General features: G+C 42.7%; 1 protein-coding gene across 2 annotated transcripts in view; it reads left to right on the top strand.

Moving 5' to 3' along the window:
* Positions 1–20,320, top strand: part of LOC125330262 (BEN domain-containing protein 5) — an 888,500-nt gene that overhangs the window by 799,471 nt on the left and 68,709 nt on the right. For both annotated transcript variants that reach the window (XM_048313226.1, XM_048313225.1), the window contains exon 11: positions 6,983–7,145. In XM_048313226.1, the coding sequence (XP_048169183.1) occupies positions 6,983–7,145 (163 nt within the window). The remainder of the gene's footprint in view (positions 1–6,982; positions 7,146–20,320) is intronic.

The raw sequence follows: 20,320 nt of genomic DNA, 5'->3' as shown, positions 1-20,320 counted from the left end.
CTCAGTGTTTCCTACCAGGCACAGAAATTATGAAACAAAATGCTGTCAACTGCAGAGCCTTCTCTGAGAGTGAGTGAGCCCTGTTCACAGGAATATCAGTCCAATCTGCCTGTTCCCAAGGGATCTGGAAAAGCTTCAAACAATGGAATTCCTCTTTGAAATGATCCTGAACTTTTCTAAACCTCCTCTTCCCAGACTTCAGTAGTCACAATTGATTTTGAGATGAAACAAGTTTTCTTCCTGTGCATCAGAAACACGGCTAAGCTGCAAGGTGAGATGAATCGTGGAGTGATTTTGAGCTCTGTTCCCATTTCATCACACCTCTGCTCCCAGAATCCTTCCTCTTTGCCTGCTACCTCCTTCAGATCAGCTGTCTGCTTTGGGGATTTATGCTGACTATGGCTTGTCAAATAAATTGGACGAAGCCTGCCTGGTAGCAGCCTCCCAAATGCCGTCATTTCCAAGTCTCCAGACCCAGTTGGCATGGAGCTGATGATAGTCTATCACAAAAAAAAAACCAACAAAAAACCCAAAAAACCACCCCAAACCACACTAACACATCTACTTTCCAGTCTATTAATAGACTTAATGGAGCTGGTGAGAGGTGGGTGTGATGAGAGAGTTAAGTTGGCCTTTGAAGTGAGAAGTTTGCTCAGTGCTTCCAGAGAAGTAAGGAGGTAAGTTTTGCTTGTAAAAGAGTTTGGTGGGCTACCAGCTGCAAGAATGGCAGGGTCAAAGCAGCTGGACGCATCATGGCAGGAATCAGCTCTACTCACATGAGGAAAGCAAGCTGCCAGTTGCACCTGTTTAAAGCTCCCTGTGGAGGGGCAAACAGAAGAGCCACGGTTTGTAATATTGCTATTTGCAACCTTCCATGGCAAAGATTCCAAAGCCAGTGCATTTCTGTGCTCTCTCTCTAACTTTTGCAGCCTTCAATAAAGTGTTCTAGAAAATGAGAGTGAGTGAGTTATGGCTGATACTGTAAAACTGCTCTCTGGGATGGATTTGGCACTGTCTGGGCTCCAGTTCATTTCCCAATGGCACGTCTATTCTTCCTTGATGACAAGTGTGCCATTCCTTTTTTCTAGAGCACTAACTTTTTTATTACCACTTTTTTTGCCACACTGGGGCACTGACTTGAGGGCTCTTAGAGGTCAGACCTGCTTTGGAAAAAAACCTTTTCGTCTATGAGGGCAGCAGCAGCAGACAGCTCTGGTGAGGTTATAAATGAGTCCTGATTGCACTTGGCCATTGCTGCTGTTAATCAGTGAAGAACATGAAACAACTTGTATGCATAATCCCAGCTTACCCCAGTAGGTAAACTGTTCATTTCTTAACCAATGAATGAGCAAAATGTGGGCAGTTTTTCTGGGTTTGGAGTGGGGTTTTTTAGGAGTAGTTAGGCTCAGTTGTGAAACACAGCTATGGAAATGGCATAGGGTGACCCAGCATATTTCTAATTATGTGTTGTGATATGAAACCATTCTCTAATTATGAATCCTCTTGGTGGTTTTGTCTCTGCTTTTCTCCAAGAAAGATTTCTAACATCATTCTCTGATTCTTGAGCATGCAGTTGTACATGCTACATCCTTTTGTAGAACACTTCCTGGACCTATATCATCTGCATATATCAACAACTTTAAGGAAGATCTCTTTATTCTGAGTTTCATGCAGATACTTTGTGTGTGAGGAGAAATGATCTTCTGGGAAAAATTCCTGTGCACACTAGAGCTCAGATTTTTGAAGATGTATGCAGTTTGCTACTTTCTTCCACAGGCACATCCATAATCAGTTGTGTTGCAGGAGATGTGAACAGCTGGTAAAATCTATCTCTTGGATTTCGGGAACCTCCCTGGACCTTGCTATGCCAGAAATTCATCTTCTGCATTCTGTCAAAGCCTGGGACCAGATTTCTGAGTGGTTGGCATTCTTCTGAGTGCTTTGTACTTTTTTTATTTTCTTTTCTTGCTGGGTTGGAGGAACACCTTAGGGTTGGTCAGAAATGATGTGCAGTGCATACCCTGGATCCCACGTTAGGAGCCTGGCAAGGTCTGACTTGCACTGTGATCATACCTTGCTCCTTTGTTTCTTCATGTGTTGAGCAATTTCAGAAGATGACAAAGATTCATTCCCCAGCAAGTTCTGGATGAGAAAGTCCCTTTGTCCTGCTGTCAGTGAAAGGTAGAATGAAGCTCCCATCCATCACTGGCTGGACACAGCCTGCTTGATAGTTCATTCCTTTTTGTCATACCTTCTTCTACTCAAAAGTGGATCCAGTTTTACTGGGGCTTGCCTCCAGTTTTTCCTTTTGTGCAACCTGTGGTTTTCTGATGCTGAAGCAAGACAAGTCCCCTCTGTGGTCACACACACTGAGGAGGAGGTCCCACCATGCTGCACCTCTCAGATTCCAAGCCCATCAGGTCTACAAAGGGTGGACAGGGGCAAATTCAGTTTTAGATGTGTGAGAAATGTGCTGTTCTCCCTCTTCACCCTTTGGAGCCGCTCTTGTGACTGATAGAGGCACTCAGAGGCAGTCAGCACCCTGCTGAATTTGTGAACATGGACTGCCCAAGGCATTCATTCCAGTCGTTGTTAGAGGGAAGATGGAGCAGTGCTGAGAAGCCAAGAGTATCCCTCAGCCCTGTGGGAGCTGCCCAAGCTGTTGAGCTCACAAACTGGCTACCAGGGGGCTGAATTCACTGAGGAGAGACACTGTGGGATAGAGTGTCCTTACCAGCCAAGGAACAGGCACTTTGAGAGGTCTGACCAAGGGCCAAGATTTTTTTCTGCTTTGAAACCATTTGAGAAAGAATTTACATATGATTTTTTTTCTTTCTTTCTTATTTCCTTCCACACATCTTTGTCTTCTGCAGTGTCTGAATAAGGACCAGTTGGTTCACAAATGTCTCTGTACTGTCTGGCTGTTCAGGGTTCCCCCTCTTGCCAGTGGGGAAACTGGTCACACAATTTCACATTCAGCACAGCACAGGGAGGAGGAATGAAATCTGGTAGGGAGGCCTGGGGAGGCTGCCGCTAATGCCTGAGGTGTAGAGAGAGGGTCAGCACACCTTGAGGATCCCAGAGGTATTTGATATCTGTTTTTCTGGTGAGTTTCTTCCCACCAGAAAGTAAGGGAATCCTTCGCCCTTCCTTCTCTGCTCTTTTAACACTGGATTTCTTGGCAGCTTCTGATTCTGTGGATAGGTATTTGTTCACTGAGTTTTCTCACACCAGCTGGGAAGCAAAGTCCTTCTGTGAGCTTTAATGTATCTGTGTGTTTTAATAATGCATTACTGTTGATTTTATACAAATATCACTATTTAAGAACTTCAAAGTCTATGGTGTTCCCCCCACCCTCCAGACTGTACTTCTCGCTGCTGCTGTTGCTAACACTCCCATGCATTTCAGCCTTGGAGAAATAAATATTTGTTTAGCTGTTCTCCTGCTGTGCCTGCTCAGTGCATTTGTTTAATGATGACTTCAGTTCAGCTCTGCAAGGGGTTTAGGGAAATAGATTCTCCCAGAAAAGCAAGAGACTCATTTGCAGACAACTTTTCCTGTGTTCTTTCCCCCCTCTTGCCACCCCCACCCCTTTTTTCCCCGGATTAGGGTTTGATTAAATAAATGTGCATGGGCAAAACTCCAAGATCAGCTGTGGTGAGGAGTCAAAGTTTTGCCTATTGTGGTTTTTTTCCCACACCATTTATCTTGACCTAAAACAGGAGCAGAAGGTTAGACTCAGCATGTACCTGCTGCTCTTTCTTGTCATTACCTAAATTTTCTTTAACCTGTAATTTTCTTTTTTCTCCTCTAAAATATCAAATCACATTTTGGTTTATAACATTTGCTCGAGAGCCAGGCCCAAGCTGCTGTTTCAAAACTTGTATTTGTCATGTTCTACCCCAACTGTCCTGAGTGAAATGAGAGATTATAGCTTTTACTCAAGACACCAAGTTGGCCTATGTCATCAGATTTTTTTTTCAGAATGAGGACAATGGTAACCTTCAAAATCTACATTTGTGCACCTAAATGAAGGTTTGGCTTTTTATTCCTGGAAATGCAGTACCACTTGGCAAAGAAATGAACATAGGATTTTATTAATGCCATTGCCATTTCAAGTAATTTTGTACAGCTGAAACTGAAACTTCTATTAAACAAACATCCACAAACACACACAAAAAAAGGAAACCACCCATCCCTACAAAAACAAAACCCAAAGCCCTAAGCCCCACAAAACAGAATTATAAAAATTCAAACTCTGGAAAGTTCTAAATTTTGATTTTGCTTTGTTTTGGGTTTTCTTATTTTTATTTTTTTACCATTTATAAAACCGTCAGTAATATTTAAACTACTTACGCTTCACTTTCAAAATACAGCAAGCATAATTTTGCCAATAACAAGATTCAACTTCTGCTAGAAAGCAAAAAAACACTTCAGCGAAGTAACACATCAGACTCTCTCTTCATATATTTCCAGCTGACAAGGCTTTAGCCTATAGCAGAATTTTTTTTTTATTATGCTTCAGTGCATGACCTGGCACTGGTGTGGCTGAGTTTCATCTGACTACAATCACTCTGGCCCTCAAAGTCATCCCACTGCTTTTTTATTTGTATGATATTCAGAACCTCCTCCATAATGATGATTCATTCCACAGTGTGTCATCAGCAAATTTTGTTGGCATGGTCTTCCTTTTCCGTGCCAAGATCTGTGATGAAAATATTATGTAAGATTTATCTCAAGAATTATCTATTAGGAATTCTGCTCATAACTTTCTTCTAGCCTGATTAAAATAATGGGAAATAGGAAAAGGATTTCTTGTGCAAAGTGTATCCCAAAGACACGAGCTATACTCAGCAGATACTTGTCTAATTTGTTTATAAGCACAGTTGATAAGATTCCATAATCTTCACAAATGTTCCATGTCAGTGAGTCTCCTACTCACTGAAGTACTTCTATCCCTAATGTCTTCCCTGAGTCACCTCTTCCCACATTTTCCTTGTTTTCCTTGTCCCAAATACAGCCTCAGAATTAGCTTAGTCCCTTTGTGAGTGATGCTTCTGCACACAAACCCCAATATCCTGTCCTGAACCATTTGTTTTCTTGTTCCTTTGTTTCCATCAGCAGCGGATGCTCTCATGCATTAAAAGTTCCACCACAGGCATTTGTTCAAACATGACACACCGTGCACCGAAGCCGACGTTCGCTTGGCTCAGGAAGCAATCCCCAGAGCATGATCATCTTCCTCTCTGTTTCTGAAATTTAACTGAGGACAAAGCTATCCTCAGTTTCAGGATCTCAGTAGTCTTTTGAAGTTTTCTTTTGCAGGAAGCCAGAGAACATTCCCTCTAAGTATTTATCCCATATATCACGTTAGCAGTTGATTTCCCCAACATTCCTTATGAGTGCTTTATTTCCCTGTCCCATAGGCGTTCAGAATATCCTGCAGGCTTCTGCCATGCAATTTGGCAGAAATTATATGATATCTACATAGCAGAATGCATTGTGTGTACAAATTACCATGAAACTAAATATTATGTTACCAAAAAGACAAGAAGTTGTATTTGGAAACACCTATATATAATGCTAATAAGAAACCCAATTCCATTTTTTTTCTAATTAACCTGGAAAATCTTACTTTTACAACATGAGAGACACTTCAAGACATTCAGAATGTTAATAAGCCCACAGGTATTTCTACTCTTTATATCTTCTGGTATACACTATTCATCAAGAATTGTTGCTCATTTCAGTATTAGTCTGATTTTCTCAGTCTAGAGAAGTTTTACATTTTGAAACATTGCATCTCATTTCTTAAATGCAAAGGAAGTTTCATTTTCCCCAGTTTTGGTAGGAGGTGGACTTCATAAATTTTCACATTGTGTTAGCAAGGAAAGGTAGCAGCCCTAAGGCTCCATAGGAGGACACTGGACAGCTCAAAGGATTCACCATGGGCACAATGACTGAACAATGAGCTGTGTTAGCAGTCCTTTGTGTTTCACTGGCAACATGAAATTCTTACAGCAGGAGATACTATGACCTTTTATGCAACAGATCCAAGCTGGATCATTTTTTTGTGGTTGTCACTAGCTTGTGCTGAGCCCAGATTGGCTTAGTCTAATGGTTATGAGGTTTCTGAATAGACTCTGAAAGTCAAAATGAAATCAGAATCCATTTTTCTGTCTAGTTGGTAGGAACAAGCTCTGAGACTTCAATAAACCTGAAGATGAACTGCCCTTTAGTCTCCGGATGTCATGCCTTCAAAGGAGAGCTAAAACTCATTTATGGAAATACTTGGAGTCCTCACCTCCACCCCTCAAATGAATAGTTATAAAGCTGTAGGGTTCTTAAAGCCAGATCCTCAGTAATAGCACAAAATACTGCCTTTTATACTGTGCTGCTAATGCTGTAGAATAGTGAGGTAGATTTTTCCACCCAGAGAGCAGCACCCCGTTAACATTTAAGTTAGTGAAGTGGAAATTTCTGTGACCTAATTTAAGAACCAGTCAAATGTCTTAGGTGAAAAAGTTTCACCAAAACATAAATGCCACTGTATTTCTGCTTTGATTAAGAGTCCAGGTGAAGGGTGGGGGAATGGTTATGATACAGGAGGGGAATGCAGTGGAGACGAAGGAATCCAATATCCAAGTAATGGCACAGCTTAACTTCTGAGCATGGGGGATCTGGAAGGCTCGCTTTCAACTCGTGCATATGACAGCCTTGCTTTGTGTTATCCCAGAGGGAAGAAGAAAAGCTGATATTAATGGTGAACCAAGATGAATTCTGTGAAAGTCTGCAAGGCATCATTTATAGCCTGTGTGCCAGAGCTGTGCTTCCCTCCAGGCCATGATCAAGAAACAGTGCAGTCTCGCACAGTGTAAATGAGATTTGGCAATGTGGGTGAAGCTGCTTTCTCTGTGAAGAGACTCTTTCTCTTGCTCCCCTCCTGAACTCTCCTCGTGTCCCTGTGTTCTTGCTCCTGCAGTCCAGCACGTCATTCAACAGGGATGCTGTGAAAGCTGGGACAGGCCGGCGCTTTCTTGGCGGGCTCTTGAATGACACATCCTCCTGCTACACTCTGGAGGTCTCATTCTACAGCTACATTTTGGGTGGAACTGCTTCTGCCGTGCCCTACACCGAGGAAGCCTGTATCCTTTTGAAATCCATCCTCCTCTTGCAGCACACGTGAACCAGGCACTTAAGGTAAATACTTCTGTCTCCATAAGAGTTTGCTAAGATAGAAACACACACAAGTGGAAATGTGAGTCTGTTCCTGATGCTTTAATTTCCCTCATATTGATTCTCCATACTGTGGAAATTCAAGAAGAGAAAGACATTAGATCAAATAAGCCATTTCCCTCTTGTAGGAGATTGTCTCACACACTTGTTATAGAAGCTAGTCCTGGAGAGTCTGTGATCCATTCCATTCCACAGTCTTCCATTTCTTTCTTCATTTCTCTCCTTATTCCCTCATTAGCCCTGCATTTGTGTTATTGTTTTAATAGCAAGTTGAGAGTGCATCTTTGGTACTGAGTAAAATATCTTCTCTGCCTTTGAACTGCAGCCAAAGGGATCCATTCGGTTCTGCATCTGCCTCGAGGACAAATCTTCGATGCCAGTACACAAAGAAATGGAAGTCAAACTGTGAAAACAAAACCATCAAAGTTGTTGGCATTTTTGAGTGCTCAAATAGAAGCAGTGTCTCAAAAAACACATATCCATCTGGCTATCTCAATGTATCAGCAATTTGTAGAATTGTTCTGAATGGTCTTATGATCTGCTTTTATGCTTTTCTTTTTCTTTTTGTCACCATGCTCAGTCAAACAGCCCGTGCCCATGCTTCAACGCTGGGTATGTTATTTCATTTTGTCATTCTATCTTGGCAGCTTTTGAAATTTCCACAGGTTTAGAAACACTGCAGAGGGAGAGAGAGATTAGCTGTGATTGCCTATTTACCTCTCCACTGTATTTCAGAAGTTGGGGGTAGCAAGGGAGAAATTTTCATATGAGACATAATTCTTCACTGTCCACATATATGGGCTCTCTGCATGGGAATAAGAGCGAGAAATGGGGAGCAGGGAAAGGAATTGTATGTCATTTGGGCTTTTCTGGTTTGACTTCTCCACTGAAAGTGAAATTTGGGGGAAGGAGGGAGATGAATATAGTAAAGTGACTTACCAGGCTTGAGCATTTGGAATAGAAGCTCTTTTTTGCCCAGTAAAGTTAACTGAAGGAAAAGCTTCTTGCAACATACACAAATGTAGTATATCTTGCCACTGTGGAAAAAAAATGTTGTTCCTGTTAGGTTTAGGTATTTATTTTCTTAAGTTGGTATTTTGGTGTTTCAAGAACCTCTGCCTTAGTTTCACCTTTAATTTTCTTCCTCACTTTGTGCTCATTGTGCTGACAACTGCTTATTGCTCTTCCTTATTTATTTAGAGCAGTTTTTTGACAGTAAGGAATGGAAAGAGCCCCTGTACACATGAGATCATGATTCCCTTGGATACGTTTTCCTTCATGACTTGTAGATCACACTGGCTTAGTTTCCTTTTCCATAAAGATTTCTGGTTTGTGCTTCACATTGCAGAAGTTTCACCTGTGGGGTCTGACATCTCCATTTGCTTGGCTTGCCTTGCCTTGCCTTGCCTGCTGCAGGCAGAGATGCTCCATTCTCTGTTCATCCCATCAGCAGCTGGAGCACAGAAAACAGACTCCAGATCAGCGACCCTCCTTGGAGTTGGTGTAGGGAGAGCTCAAGCAGCAGCTTGGTTTCTCCAGTTAGGGTTTCACCCAGCTGAGTGGAAAAGGAGGAGAAGGAAGTTTTGATTGGCCTGGCAGACAGCAAGCAGGGGAGGCTCTTTGCACATGGAGTGTTCTCCACTGGCATTTTGCCCTGGAAGGTTTGATTATTTCCTTTTCAATGGAGGAATTCTATCCAGAGCGCTGCCTATGAGATCTCTTCCTCATTTGTGCGGTTTTCTAGTTAGTGAAAGAAATGGAGCTGCTTGAAATAGTCTCTAGACTGGTCTGATCCAACACAGGAGTAGCCACTGGATTTATGCACATCCTGTCCTGGCAGGGGAGGAAGTTTCACATCACTGAAGTGCCTATGACCGAAAGTAAAACAATTGCAGAATGTTCCAATTTAGCCTGAACAGCCCTTCCAAGCTATTTGCAAGTCAGTGATTAATTAATGCTCGGATTTTTTAATGGACCTGAACCAAAGACACAGGCAGTCAGTTCAGATTGGCCTCCAAGGACAGGGCTGTTTCTATTAACTATCTACTTACATGCAGGCAGCAACTCAAGCAAGTAAATGAAGAAAATACAGTGAGCCCAAGAACTGTGAATTGATAGGGTGGGTATTCTGGAAATCTGCCTTAAAGATGTATTTCTTAGGACTTTGTTCATCCCACTGTGATGTTATTTGGTTGTGTGAGTCTTTTTTCCTTTTCCTTTTCTTTTCCATTTTTTATTTTCTGTTTCTCCTTTTTCCCTTTCTCTTTCCTTTCAATAGAAACAGGATCAGGGAGGCTAGGATTGTTCAAAGCTTCTACTGGTGGATTAGCAAGTGCAGACTGAGATTTAGCCCCAAATTCAGGGCACCCATGACCATGAAAAGAGACTACAAAGCAGATCACTCATCCAGAACTAGCCATACTGGGTCCTTTTAGAGAACAGAACAAATTAGGATCTCCAGATTCCGCAAAATACTAATTTGGCCTAATGCAGTTTCTGTTGACAGGTAGGAAAACTGAACAAACTCTGACCAGACTTGTGTTTGCACTGGTGACAAGTAACGATACCTGTCAGCTTCTTTTCTTTACAGCAAATAAGATCACTGTACTTTTCTTTACAGCAAATAAGATCACAGTACTACTCCCTTTCATGCCATTGTATAAGTCGAGTAGGTTTGTTGGTGGGTTTTTTATCTCTTCATGTTGTCCAGGTTTTTTACATTCTAACTCTGTGATCCATACAAACCTCTGTGTGAGACTGTAATAGATATATTCTTACATTGGACGAGATTATGCATTTTGTTCAGATTTGTGTGACTGACTGAAACGTACTTTTGTAATTTTTGAGATAAGTGGATACCTTACATGCATGAAAATGGAAGACAGACTTTCAATCTAAGTGTTTGAATGCTTACATTGTTAATGTGGACAGTAACTTTTTTCAGTAAGGAAAGTAAGAAAAAAAGGATGGGAAGGTATCATTAGAAGTGGAAGTCAGTTTTAAATTACTCCAGATAGTATGACTGACTGTGTTCTAAAGGAATTGGTTCAGAATTTAGAGGATGACACCTGGAATGTTCTAGAAACACAAATTGGCTACTGAGGCTGTAGTATTTAAATGAAATCCAGGAGGGAAGTGCCTTCCTTCAGCCCGTGCAGTGGGTATATGTTTGGGGCATAAATGGTGGGACAACATCATGCAGAGTGTTGAGTTTCTGGCCTTTTCTAGCATAGAGAATTAACATGGTTGCCTCAATGTCTCAGGCCTCGATATGGCATGATATCAGTAACAGTTATTGCTGGAGTGCCTCTTGTATTTTCATCCAGCAAACAAAGCACTGCATCAGCAAACAAAGCACTTCCTGAACGTCCTGTCAGACATTCCTGCAGAGGTGTGTGAGCACCTGGTAGGTCTGTGTGTAACTGATACATACCTGGAGTGTGAGAAACATTAGGGGTCTGTTCTGTAAGCTCTGCTGAAAACCCTACGATAACACGTGCTGCAGATAACACTGAATGGACTCTGTTTCCAGGGCATAATAAGAGGATTGTAGGCTTGTCTGTTACTCGCCTGGAAGTGGACAGAGAAATGTTTAAAACCCTCCTCACACATGCACACATTTGGTGGTAACTGATTAAAAAAGGCAGCACAACAACAGTTAGCTCAGCACCAGGTGAAGGAGCTTTAAAATGAGCTGATATGCTTCCATTAAATTCCATGTTTTACTAGGCATTTACAGGGCTTATGACACGAGGCTTGTAAACTGCTCTGTAACACTCAGCACCAGCAGCTCAGCTGCTGAGCTGCCTCGATTCAGAGCTGGGCAGGGAACAAGGGATAAAAGAGGGGGAGGCAGGATGAATCCCCAGCTGCAGGGCTGAGCCCTGTTCTGACAGAGCTGGTGCTTTCCAATATCTCACTACAGCTGTGAACAGCAGCCATCACAGTCTGACCTAAGAGCAGCCAGAAAAGGACTCTCACATCAACAGCTTTAAAATCTATTTGGTTCATTTTTTAGAGAGTTTGAACTGGATCCTTGCTGCAAAGCAGGCAGCCCATAACAGAGAATAAAAGGTTTTACTCTTCCACAGTCCAGCCATGAGGCAGGAAGGCAGAAATGATGGAGACCTGGCAGGAACTGGTATGACTGTAGCTGTAGGGGAGAATAATCATTGAGATGGGTGGTCACCACAAATGTCAGCATGTCCATAGCTTTTTTTGTGTATTTTAATCTTAATTTCAAGCTTCCTCCAGGTGGAGAAGGACCCCATCCAAAGGTGCACTGCTGAACTCTCTCTTGTTTGTGGGCATAAAGATGTATTTATGTGGCTACAGCCACAGAATGAAGGCTTGGATTGACTAGAATCTCTTCAGATGCCTAACAGGAGCTCACACCCTGGACTCTCGACACAGAGACCAACTGGGTTCATTCTTATTCTTAACTTCAAGCAGAATATCTGCCTGCTGCTTGACTGGGGACTTGAGAAGTTAAATCCCTGGAGGAAACAGTCATTTGTTACATCCAGATTCCTTTTAAAGAGTACTTGGATCTCAGTAAATGCCTGTTGTGGGGAAAAGAAATCTGTATGCAAACTACAATTCCAGCAAAAGCATCTGTAACTTTTAGAGCTTCATGTACCTGCCAGTCCCCTAGGGCAAATGTACTTGGCTATTTTGGGCTTTTTTACATTTCTTTTTTTGGCAAGTGCCTGTCCTGATCCTCCTATCTCTGTTAGTGATATCCTTAAGAGAAGATCCTCATGAGACAGATTATGGCCCTTGCAGGTTCATTCCCAGCCAGTAAAGACAACATTACTAGCAAAAGCCAATGAGGTATGAAAAGCTGTGCTGATAAAGCTGAGGGAGCTCTGCAGAGGTTATCCAGTGTGGCTTAGGTTTGAACTTCAGTTAGAGCTTCTTGCCAAGATGGTTTCAAAGTAAATCAGGCTCATATTCAGGAAAAGGCATCCAGAGGTCTACACCTTCCTTCTTCTGCTAAGCTCCTAGAAACAGGCTCCTTCCTGTGTGTTGCAAAAGGTGGCATTAATCCTAATCCTGCACGTTTTCCTAAGGGTGACCTCCTTGCACAGCTTCTCTCCAGTATTTGGTTTTTTCTTAGTACCATGTTTAGGGCTGGTTTGGAGGAGAGGAAACAAAACACTCTTTTCAGCTCCCCAGTCTGTGTGAAAGTGTCAAGGTTTACAGCCACAATTTCAAATGCTCTTAATATTACTGGAAGCATAGAGTTAAATTATAGAGTTGTAAAGTTACTTTATAGTGATAATGCTGTCAAGCATCAATATCTCTGCCCCAGGGCACCATGGAAACTCAGTTAATGATATAAGAAGCTGATATTTTTCAGGGTTGCAGCTGTTGGCTCATACCCAGAAGGAATCTGTGTGTTTGTTCATATCGGGTATGTACAGTGGGACCTGCTCAAAGAAAATTAAGAAACAGTGAAATTCTGTTTAATGAAGTGCAGTGGAATGAAAGTACAAAGCAATACATGGTGTTGCAGTATGCACAGCTCATTCTCTCAAAGGGTTCAATGGAGTGGACAATGCTGCACAAAAATACTTCTGTAAGAGAGGCTGTTTGTGGGGGAGAGTTTATATTTGTATGTAGATTTGTTTATCTAGTTGCCTGTAGCACTGACTGCATCAATCTATGCAAACACTGTCTGGAAGTATCAGTAAGGAAATGGAAATTAAGGGAAGTGACTACAGTCAGCTTAAGAATATGTATAATTTTTGTAATGGATTTCTTAGGATCTGTATCTCAAAGTGCTTTGATAGCCTCAGATGAAAGATGCTATAAAAGTGGAAAGTGTATTATAGTGGTTTTTTGTTGTTGTTTTGGTTTTTTTTTTTTTTTTTGCTTAAAAGTAGAATATCAGTCTTGGAAGACATCTTCAAAATTATTCCATTTAACCACATGATTCCAGTTACCTTTTCCTTCCTCTTGTGCACACAGATTTCTTTCCCAGGGATACCAAGGTACAGGGGAAAGAACAGATATAAGCAGGATGCATATCCAGATATATAGAAATGCTCTCAAGTCGGTTTCAGACATGAATACAGGAGTTTGCCTTCTTTGGAGAGCAGGAGGACTTGAGTAGCTGTGAGCCTGGACAAGGGAATTTGGACAGGCTGACTTGAGAGCTGTCAATATTTACATCTGTATTCAAGAACAGGGACCTTGTGGGCAGCTGGAGCATGAGCACCTTAGAGACACATGTGCAAATACCATCCCTGCACCCCGCCAGCTGTCCTCAACTCACTGCTGGCACAGGATGTGCTCCTCAGCCTAGGTAGGGCTGGGAAGACTGATCCTCATAAGCCCAGCTCTAAAAATGGTCTCATCCAGTGCAGCCTTTGGGGTCTCTGTTGAGACACTGAATGCTGCTGGTGCCAAACTGTCATTGAGGTTTTGCTGACTTAAAGCCTCATCGGTGCTTTCCACTCAAGCTATCAATGACTCTTGGCCTGCATGAACAAAACTCTCTAATTCGAAAAGGTTTCGATGGTAGTGTATTAAAAAAACCCATAAAATTTGCCAGTTAATAATAAACATCGTTACATTTTTCTATTAGTATTTCTTTTGTACACAGGAAAAAAATAACTTCGACCCAGCACTTAGACCAAGCTTTTGCTGAATGGTTGGAAGGTGCAGTTGATCACATGAGTGATTGAAGGGCTTTGGATGATACAAAAAAGGGAAAGCTCTCTCCAGGCACTGCTGCTGTCCTTTTTGGAACTGGCTTTCCTGGGTTTGAATGCCTCTCTTATGAACTTTCTTTTCCATAAGCTTGTATTTTATCTTTTTCTTAGAAGCAACTTAGACAAAACTAAGCATATAGAACTGATATGAGGCTCTTGGGTGCTCAGAACACCATACAAATGCTATTAGATCCGTAGTTAAAATAATTCTTTGGTAAATGTTAAATTCCTATTAGTAACACTTGCTAAACTTAAGTGCAAAGGAAAGGGCAAGGCTAATCTGAAAGGCAATGGAGAGCAGGGCTTAAAAGATATTAACAATTTGTTGGAAATGTCTGAGGGGAGTGGTTATTATAACTAAAGAGTAATGTCTGTGGGTTGGAGACTTAGGTTGGGAAAGGGCTTTAGACAGTGCTGTGCTTTGAAGCTTTCCTAAATGTCAGTGGGGATGAAAAGAAAAAAGCCATTAAGAATGAGGTGTTTTTCAAAAAGCAATAAACAGCCAAATTGCAGTGTCCCTGAGAAATGTCTCTCCTTTTCTGCCAGTCTGTGGTGGTGTTTGTGTGTCTCCATGTTTGTCTTCTTTCTCCTCTTGTCTGTGTCTCTTCACTTCTGGCTGAGTCTTCTCCTCAGTGCCTGCCTTGTCTGTGTCCTCACCATCTCGTTGACATTTCGGTCATTACCCCTACCCCAGGCCTTTCTGTCCTCTCATTGGGCTTTTTTCAGGAGGTGTTTCACTGACCAGACACACCCAGTCTTGTGGTTTTGTTCACTTTTTACTGTCTTTCACCCAAACTGTTCCTTCTTTCTTTCATATTTTGCTACCTAAAGGCTCAGCAGAACTTCTTGTTGATTAAAGGCAATTCTAGGGTGGGAGCAGAAGCTATTTTTTAACTACTACTTCTTTAGTCCCAAATACCAACATTCTGGAAGGGCATAAGAGATGGTTTTTTAGGAAACTCTGCAAAGAAACAAGCCTCTTGTCTGTCTGTGTGTCTGTCTTTCTCAGCTGCTTGACCAATTGCAACTGAATTTGACAGTGATAAAGGTCTCAGAGATATTACATTCCTATGAGTTTCATGAAAAATAGCTGGCTGAATGAGCAGAGAGACCACAATTAATCTCTCCAGTAGGGACAGCTGCATGTCTATTGTTAGAAACCAGAGGAGGACAGTAGGCATGAAAGTCACAGGAAACAGATCCAACATCTCCTTTCCTTTCTGAGCTTGTCCCTGGTGAGTCGAGCCTTCACTTTCCTTTTCTCTATACACTTTTACCCCTAACATCTGTGCAAACCCTAACAAAGGATATCTTGTGGCATTCTGAAAATCAGATTGCATCTTCCCCATCAAATCTCTGCTGAAAGAGGCCAGAAACCTGTCAGGTTTCAGTTCACAGGTGATGAGAATACACATCCAAGCCAAGGCCAGTACAGGCCCACCCCAAGCCAGCTGGGTTTCTTGTCACCTAGAGGTGAAACTTTGTCCACAGTTCAGAAAAACAAAGCCTGTACATGTCTCAGGCAGAAACTAAAGATAACCTGCAGCTTTGATCTAGTGTTCAGTAGCTTTTGTGTTTTGATAAGAGCAGGGTGGGTCTCATTCTCTCATGTCTCTTAAAAAGAGAACAGCCAAATCAGCTCAGATCAAAACCAGTCCTCTGCAGTGTCTTGTCTCTGACAGAGGTCAAAATAAGGTGCCTGAGAAGAATTTAATAACAGAATAAGCATGTAACTATTTTCCCTGAACATTCTTTGGCTTCAAGCAATTAGTGGATTGGGGATCCCAGAGACAGAGATATTAGACTCATTAAATCATTTATGTTGGAACAGACCTCTCTGACCAGTAACCCAGCACTGCCAACCCCACCACTAACCATGTCTCCAGGTGCCACATCCACGTGTCTTTTAAATCCTTCCAGGAACAGTGACTTCAACCCTTCCCTGGGCAGCCTGCTCTAGTGCCTTACAACCCTTTCTGTGAAGAAATGTTTCCTAGTATCCAACCTAAATGTTCCCTGGGGCAACTTGAGGCCATTTTCTCTAGTCCTGTCACTTGTTACCTGCGAGAAGAGAGCAAGACCCACACACTGATTGTATCTGAGCTAATAGTCAATGGATGTGTCTCCCATGAGCCTGTATACATTTTTAGCATCCACAACATTCCTTGTTATGGATTTCCACATCTTACTAATAACTTGTTTGTTTTAAGCCTACCTCTGAGCTTTCCTGTGACACAGGGCTGTGAGGAGATTGTGTTTGCATCTGAGCTGGTTAAATAATTATTTTATTCTCTTTTGTCTTTTGGCCTGGAAGCTTTATTATGTGATTCCTAACTGTACCCTGGGAGCAGCATTGACCATCAGCCACCCGTATTTCACGTTTGAAATTTCATAGCTGAGGTAGTTATTTGCTGACTACTTACCCTGTACATCATAAGCAGAAAATTACCAGATCAGGTAATCATGTCAAGAGCTGGTTTGTCATCTTACATTTTTTCTCTAGTTATAGACAACTGTTTGAGCTGCCAAGTAATGGAGAATCAACTCCAGTGACTCCAGTGGTATTTCTTGTGGGATTTTTATTTGCATTCAGGATAAATCCCACCCTGGTCACATGAGCAGCAGATACAAGCACCAAATGAAAAATAAAGCTTTCAGTTTGAGAGTACAGACTGTAAGCATCATGTGTTCAGTTCCTGATACACTTAGCACTGTGCTTGTTCTCCTATCCTCTTGTTTTTTCCCAGTATTTAGGAGGGATTCAAAATTTCCTAAATTAATTGAATTTCTGTTCAGCATAGACTGGAGTTTTTGGTCATCTGGTTAAAAGAATCTGGCAACCAATGCCTGTTGGAGGGATTACATTTTTGAAAACTGCAATATCCCAAATACCTTGCTTTCTGTCATTATGATTGGAGTGCATCACTCTTCCCAGCAAACCAGCTTCTGGATAACGTGCTCCCACAGTCAGGTTGCATTCATGATCCTGTCAGGCTGTTTTTTTCTTTTTCTGAAATTAAGCAATCCTTATTAAACCAGCAACTGCCATCTGATGCCATAAAAAACCCTAATGATAGGTGACAATCCATTCATCTTTTTTCCATCATCCTGTCCCTCTAGAAATCCACTATGAAGGTTAACTGCTCAAGACCTCTCATGTAGCAAAGAAGATCTGCAGGGCAGTGGAGTGTCACATGTGGCAAAAGCTTACACTGGACTGGCTTCTGTAAACATTTGGCTGGAGCAATATTGGGGGGACATGTGCAAAGTGAGATCTCTTCCCACCACATCAATAAATGACAGATCTCAATATTACTTTCAGTAAAGCCTTAAATAAGTTGTTCAAGTGGAATGCAGCTGGTCTAATCAAGTTAGGTAATGGAAATGGCTCGGAGGCTCCAGTTGTCTTCCTGGTGTCTTTCTACAAGAAAGGCAGCTGGACGTCCAACGCTCCTATGTGGAGTCAGGACTGCATGATTCTGCCAGCCCAAGGGCAGAAGAGAGTTTCCAGGACTTCAGCCCCATTATTCCTGTTTTCAAGCCTTTTCATCATTGAGTTTCTGAAAATTTCTTCCAGGTCTGCTAAGTGGCTGATCCTGTTGGCAGAACACAGCTTCAGGCTCTTTGTCTCTTCCTGTGCAGCAGTGACAGCTCCACTTGAGAAGATGCCCATGGCTGTGCCTGTTAGCACTCTCACAATCTCATATTCTTGCTGTAATACTGTGAAGATTTGAGACTGGGCTATTTCTGGGCCAACAGGGTTATCATCTTGGTGCTCCTTCTTCCTTACTTACTGATTCCTCTTTGCACCACATCCCTCACGTTTCTGCCAAGCAGATTTTATTGCATTGACTTTCTTTCCAAAGCCTGCCCAGAAGGACAGCTTTCCTTCAGCCAGGACACAGAAAGGGCCTGTGTCTCTAGAACCATCAATATTTTTCTTGAGATGATAAATGAGCTGCCAATAAACCAAGGCAGCTGCCAGATCCATCTGAGAAACAGACCTTCAGACCCGGTTTATCCATGCTTGGTTTATTCATGTGTCTGGAAACCTTTGGGATGCAGAGGGCTAAGCACTCTGAGGCAGCCACTTAGACGGTATAGATTGATGCAGGGGGAGTTTATGGACTGGTTCAGATACATTCGCCATTACTTTGTGCTCGCCTATCTCAAGCAAGAAAATGGCTTCATATTTGTCATAGGGAACACCACAGAAAAGAAACAAAGCTTTCAAAACAAGACCTAAATTCTCATACTTGCTGTATCATTCAGTTTGTTTTTCTTCTTCTCTTCTGGCCTTTCTTGCCTATAATTCAGGTTTTTGCATAAGCTGTGAAATTTTGTTGTCAGGAGTTTTCTAAGGAGATGAGGCATGGCTGATTACATTGTGCCTGGAGGGATGGGAGCAGTTTATGTGCTTCAGTGAGTAAGGTTTGTAGGGAGACCAGTCTGGTTTTGAACCAGATGACACAGCTGGGAGAAGCAGGTAGCCTCTGTGTTTAGGATGCTTTGCCAGGCAGCAGGCATTTGTTTCATATACATTCACCCCAAAACTTCTGACCTTATTTTTTTGGTTTCAACCAACAAGAGTTCTCAGCAGTATTAAATTTGGGCAAGTTTGATGAGAACAGGCAGCTGAGCAAAGGAAAGGGACTCAAGAAATGCCTCTGCTGGGGGCAAGGCTGGAGGGAGTGTAAATGTTACTGCACTCCAGAGGGTCTGTCTGGAGGAGTGACCACAAAATGCTCCAGCACGGAGAGAATTTCAGCTGGCACATGATCCATATTGCTGGAGGAACCCGGGTTAGGGACCTGTGTGATGCAGGAGCACCAGCTCCAGCTCTTTGCTCATGAGGGGACTCGAGGAAGCCCCGAGGCAGGAAAACCAGCGGGGAGAGCACTCGGTGGCGGCTCTCGGGAGCACCAGCCCGATGCCTGTTCGCGCATCCCCGTGGCCGTGTCGCAGGCGGGGCTGGTCCTGCCGGAGCGGTGCCGCGCATCTCCCGCTTGCTGGAGCTCAAGTGCCCTCTTCTGGCACCGACCGTGCCATCCCTCCGTGGCAGCCGGCTGAGAGCAGGGCATGTTTTCCTGATGGTTGCTAAAATCAGGAACAAAGCAGGTTTTTTCTGCCTTTGCTTCCCCTCTGTGTCCGGACTGCCCTGGCGGCAGTAGCGGTTGGAGGACACGGAGCATCCCTATTGCAGCAGCCTGGCCAGGTCTGAGCTTTCCTGCGACCCAGGGCTGTGAGGAGATTGTGTTTGCATCTGAGCTGATTAAATAATGATATTTTTTTCTCTTTTGTCTTCTTTCCCCTGCCTTATCAGTTGTAAATCTGTATCTATCTTGATTTATGCCAGCTGAGATTGGGGTGGCCTTTCCCTGCTCATGTTCCCTGCTCTCTGTTGTATAAATCCTCTCTTGGCTATTCCTGACCTGTTGATGTCAATAGTTTTCACCGTGAATCCCAGTGGGATCTAGATTTGACCTCTGTCGATTACCAAGAGATAGATAGTGATGAAATGAGGGGAGAGGGGAATGTGCAGCAGCTGTCAGAGAAGTCCCCATCCTGGCTGGGAAAGTTTGGATACACTTGTTAATGTCAGTTCAAGGTTAGCAGTACACAGCGCAGCAACTGCATCTGTCTGCAGAGGCGTGTAAAATCAGCCTTAAGAAAAAGGAGTTTCCTGCACTGCTTTATCACATCAGTTACCATCAGAGGCCTTTGCATGTGCTTTGGATTTTTCTCTATGTTTAAGAAACATTTCAAGCCATAATTGATTATAGCTGAATTTGTGTTACAAAGTAGGGAACAGCAGGTCAGGACATTTACGCTGTGAGACAAGACTGAGCCTGATTCCCATTTAGATGCTTTACAGCAGAAGGGTAGTGGTTTTTTTCCCTGGTTACAAGCAGTGCCTCAGCTCAGTATCCAGTGCAACACTGTATTAATAATTCTGTACTTATTGTAAGCCCTCTGAATGCAAATCCCTTGCACGCGAGCTGGATTGGCATAAACCACTTTGGGAAGCACATACACAATTTATACTGCCCTCCACTGCCTTTATGAGGAGTAAAAGGAGCTGGAGCCAAGATTGCCAGGTTTTGCAAAGTGCCAAGCTGAAAGTGAAAATCCAGCTTCTCCCTTCAAGGTGAAAAGGACATAGGAGATTCTGGTGGTTTTGGTCTGCCTGAGGATCTTGCTGCAGTGGTCTCTGCTCTGTTATATGCACTTTTAAACTGCCATATGCTGACATTGTTTTTTCCTGGTCATTTCACTATTAGTTTAGTAAGGTCTCAGAATAGAGGTTGGGAAATGTGACTGCTAATAATGTGATTTTATTTAAACCCTGTGCCTGTGTTCCATCT

This window comes from Corvus hawaiiensis, chromosome 9, assembly GCF_020740725.1.
Source record: "Corvus hawaiiensis isolate bCorHaw1 chromosome 9, bCorHaw1.pri.cur, whole genome shotgun sequence".
Classification (NCBI taxonomy): Eukaryota; Metazoa; Chordata; class Aves; order Passeriformes; family Corvidae; genus Corvus; species Corvus hawaiiensis.
The sequence above is the reverse complement of the archived record's forward strand: the minus strand, read 5'-3'. Positions and strand labels throughout refer to the sequence as shown.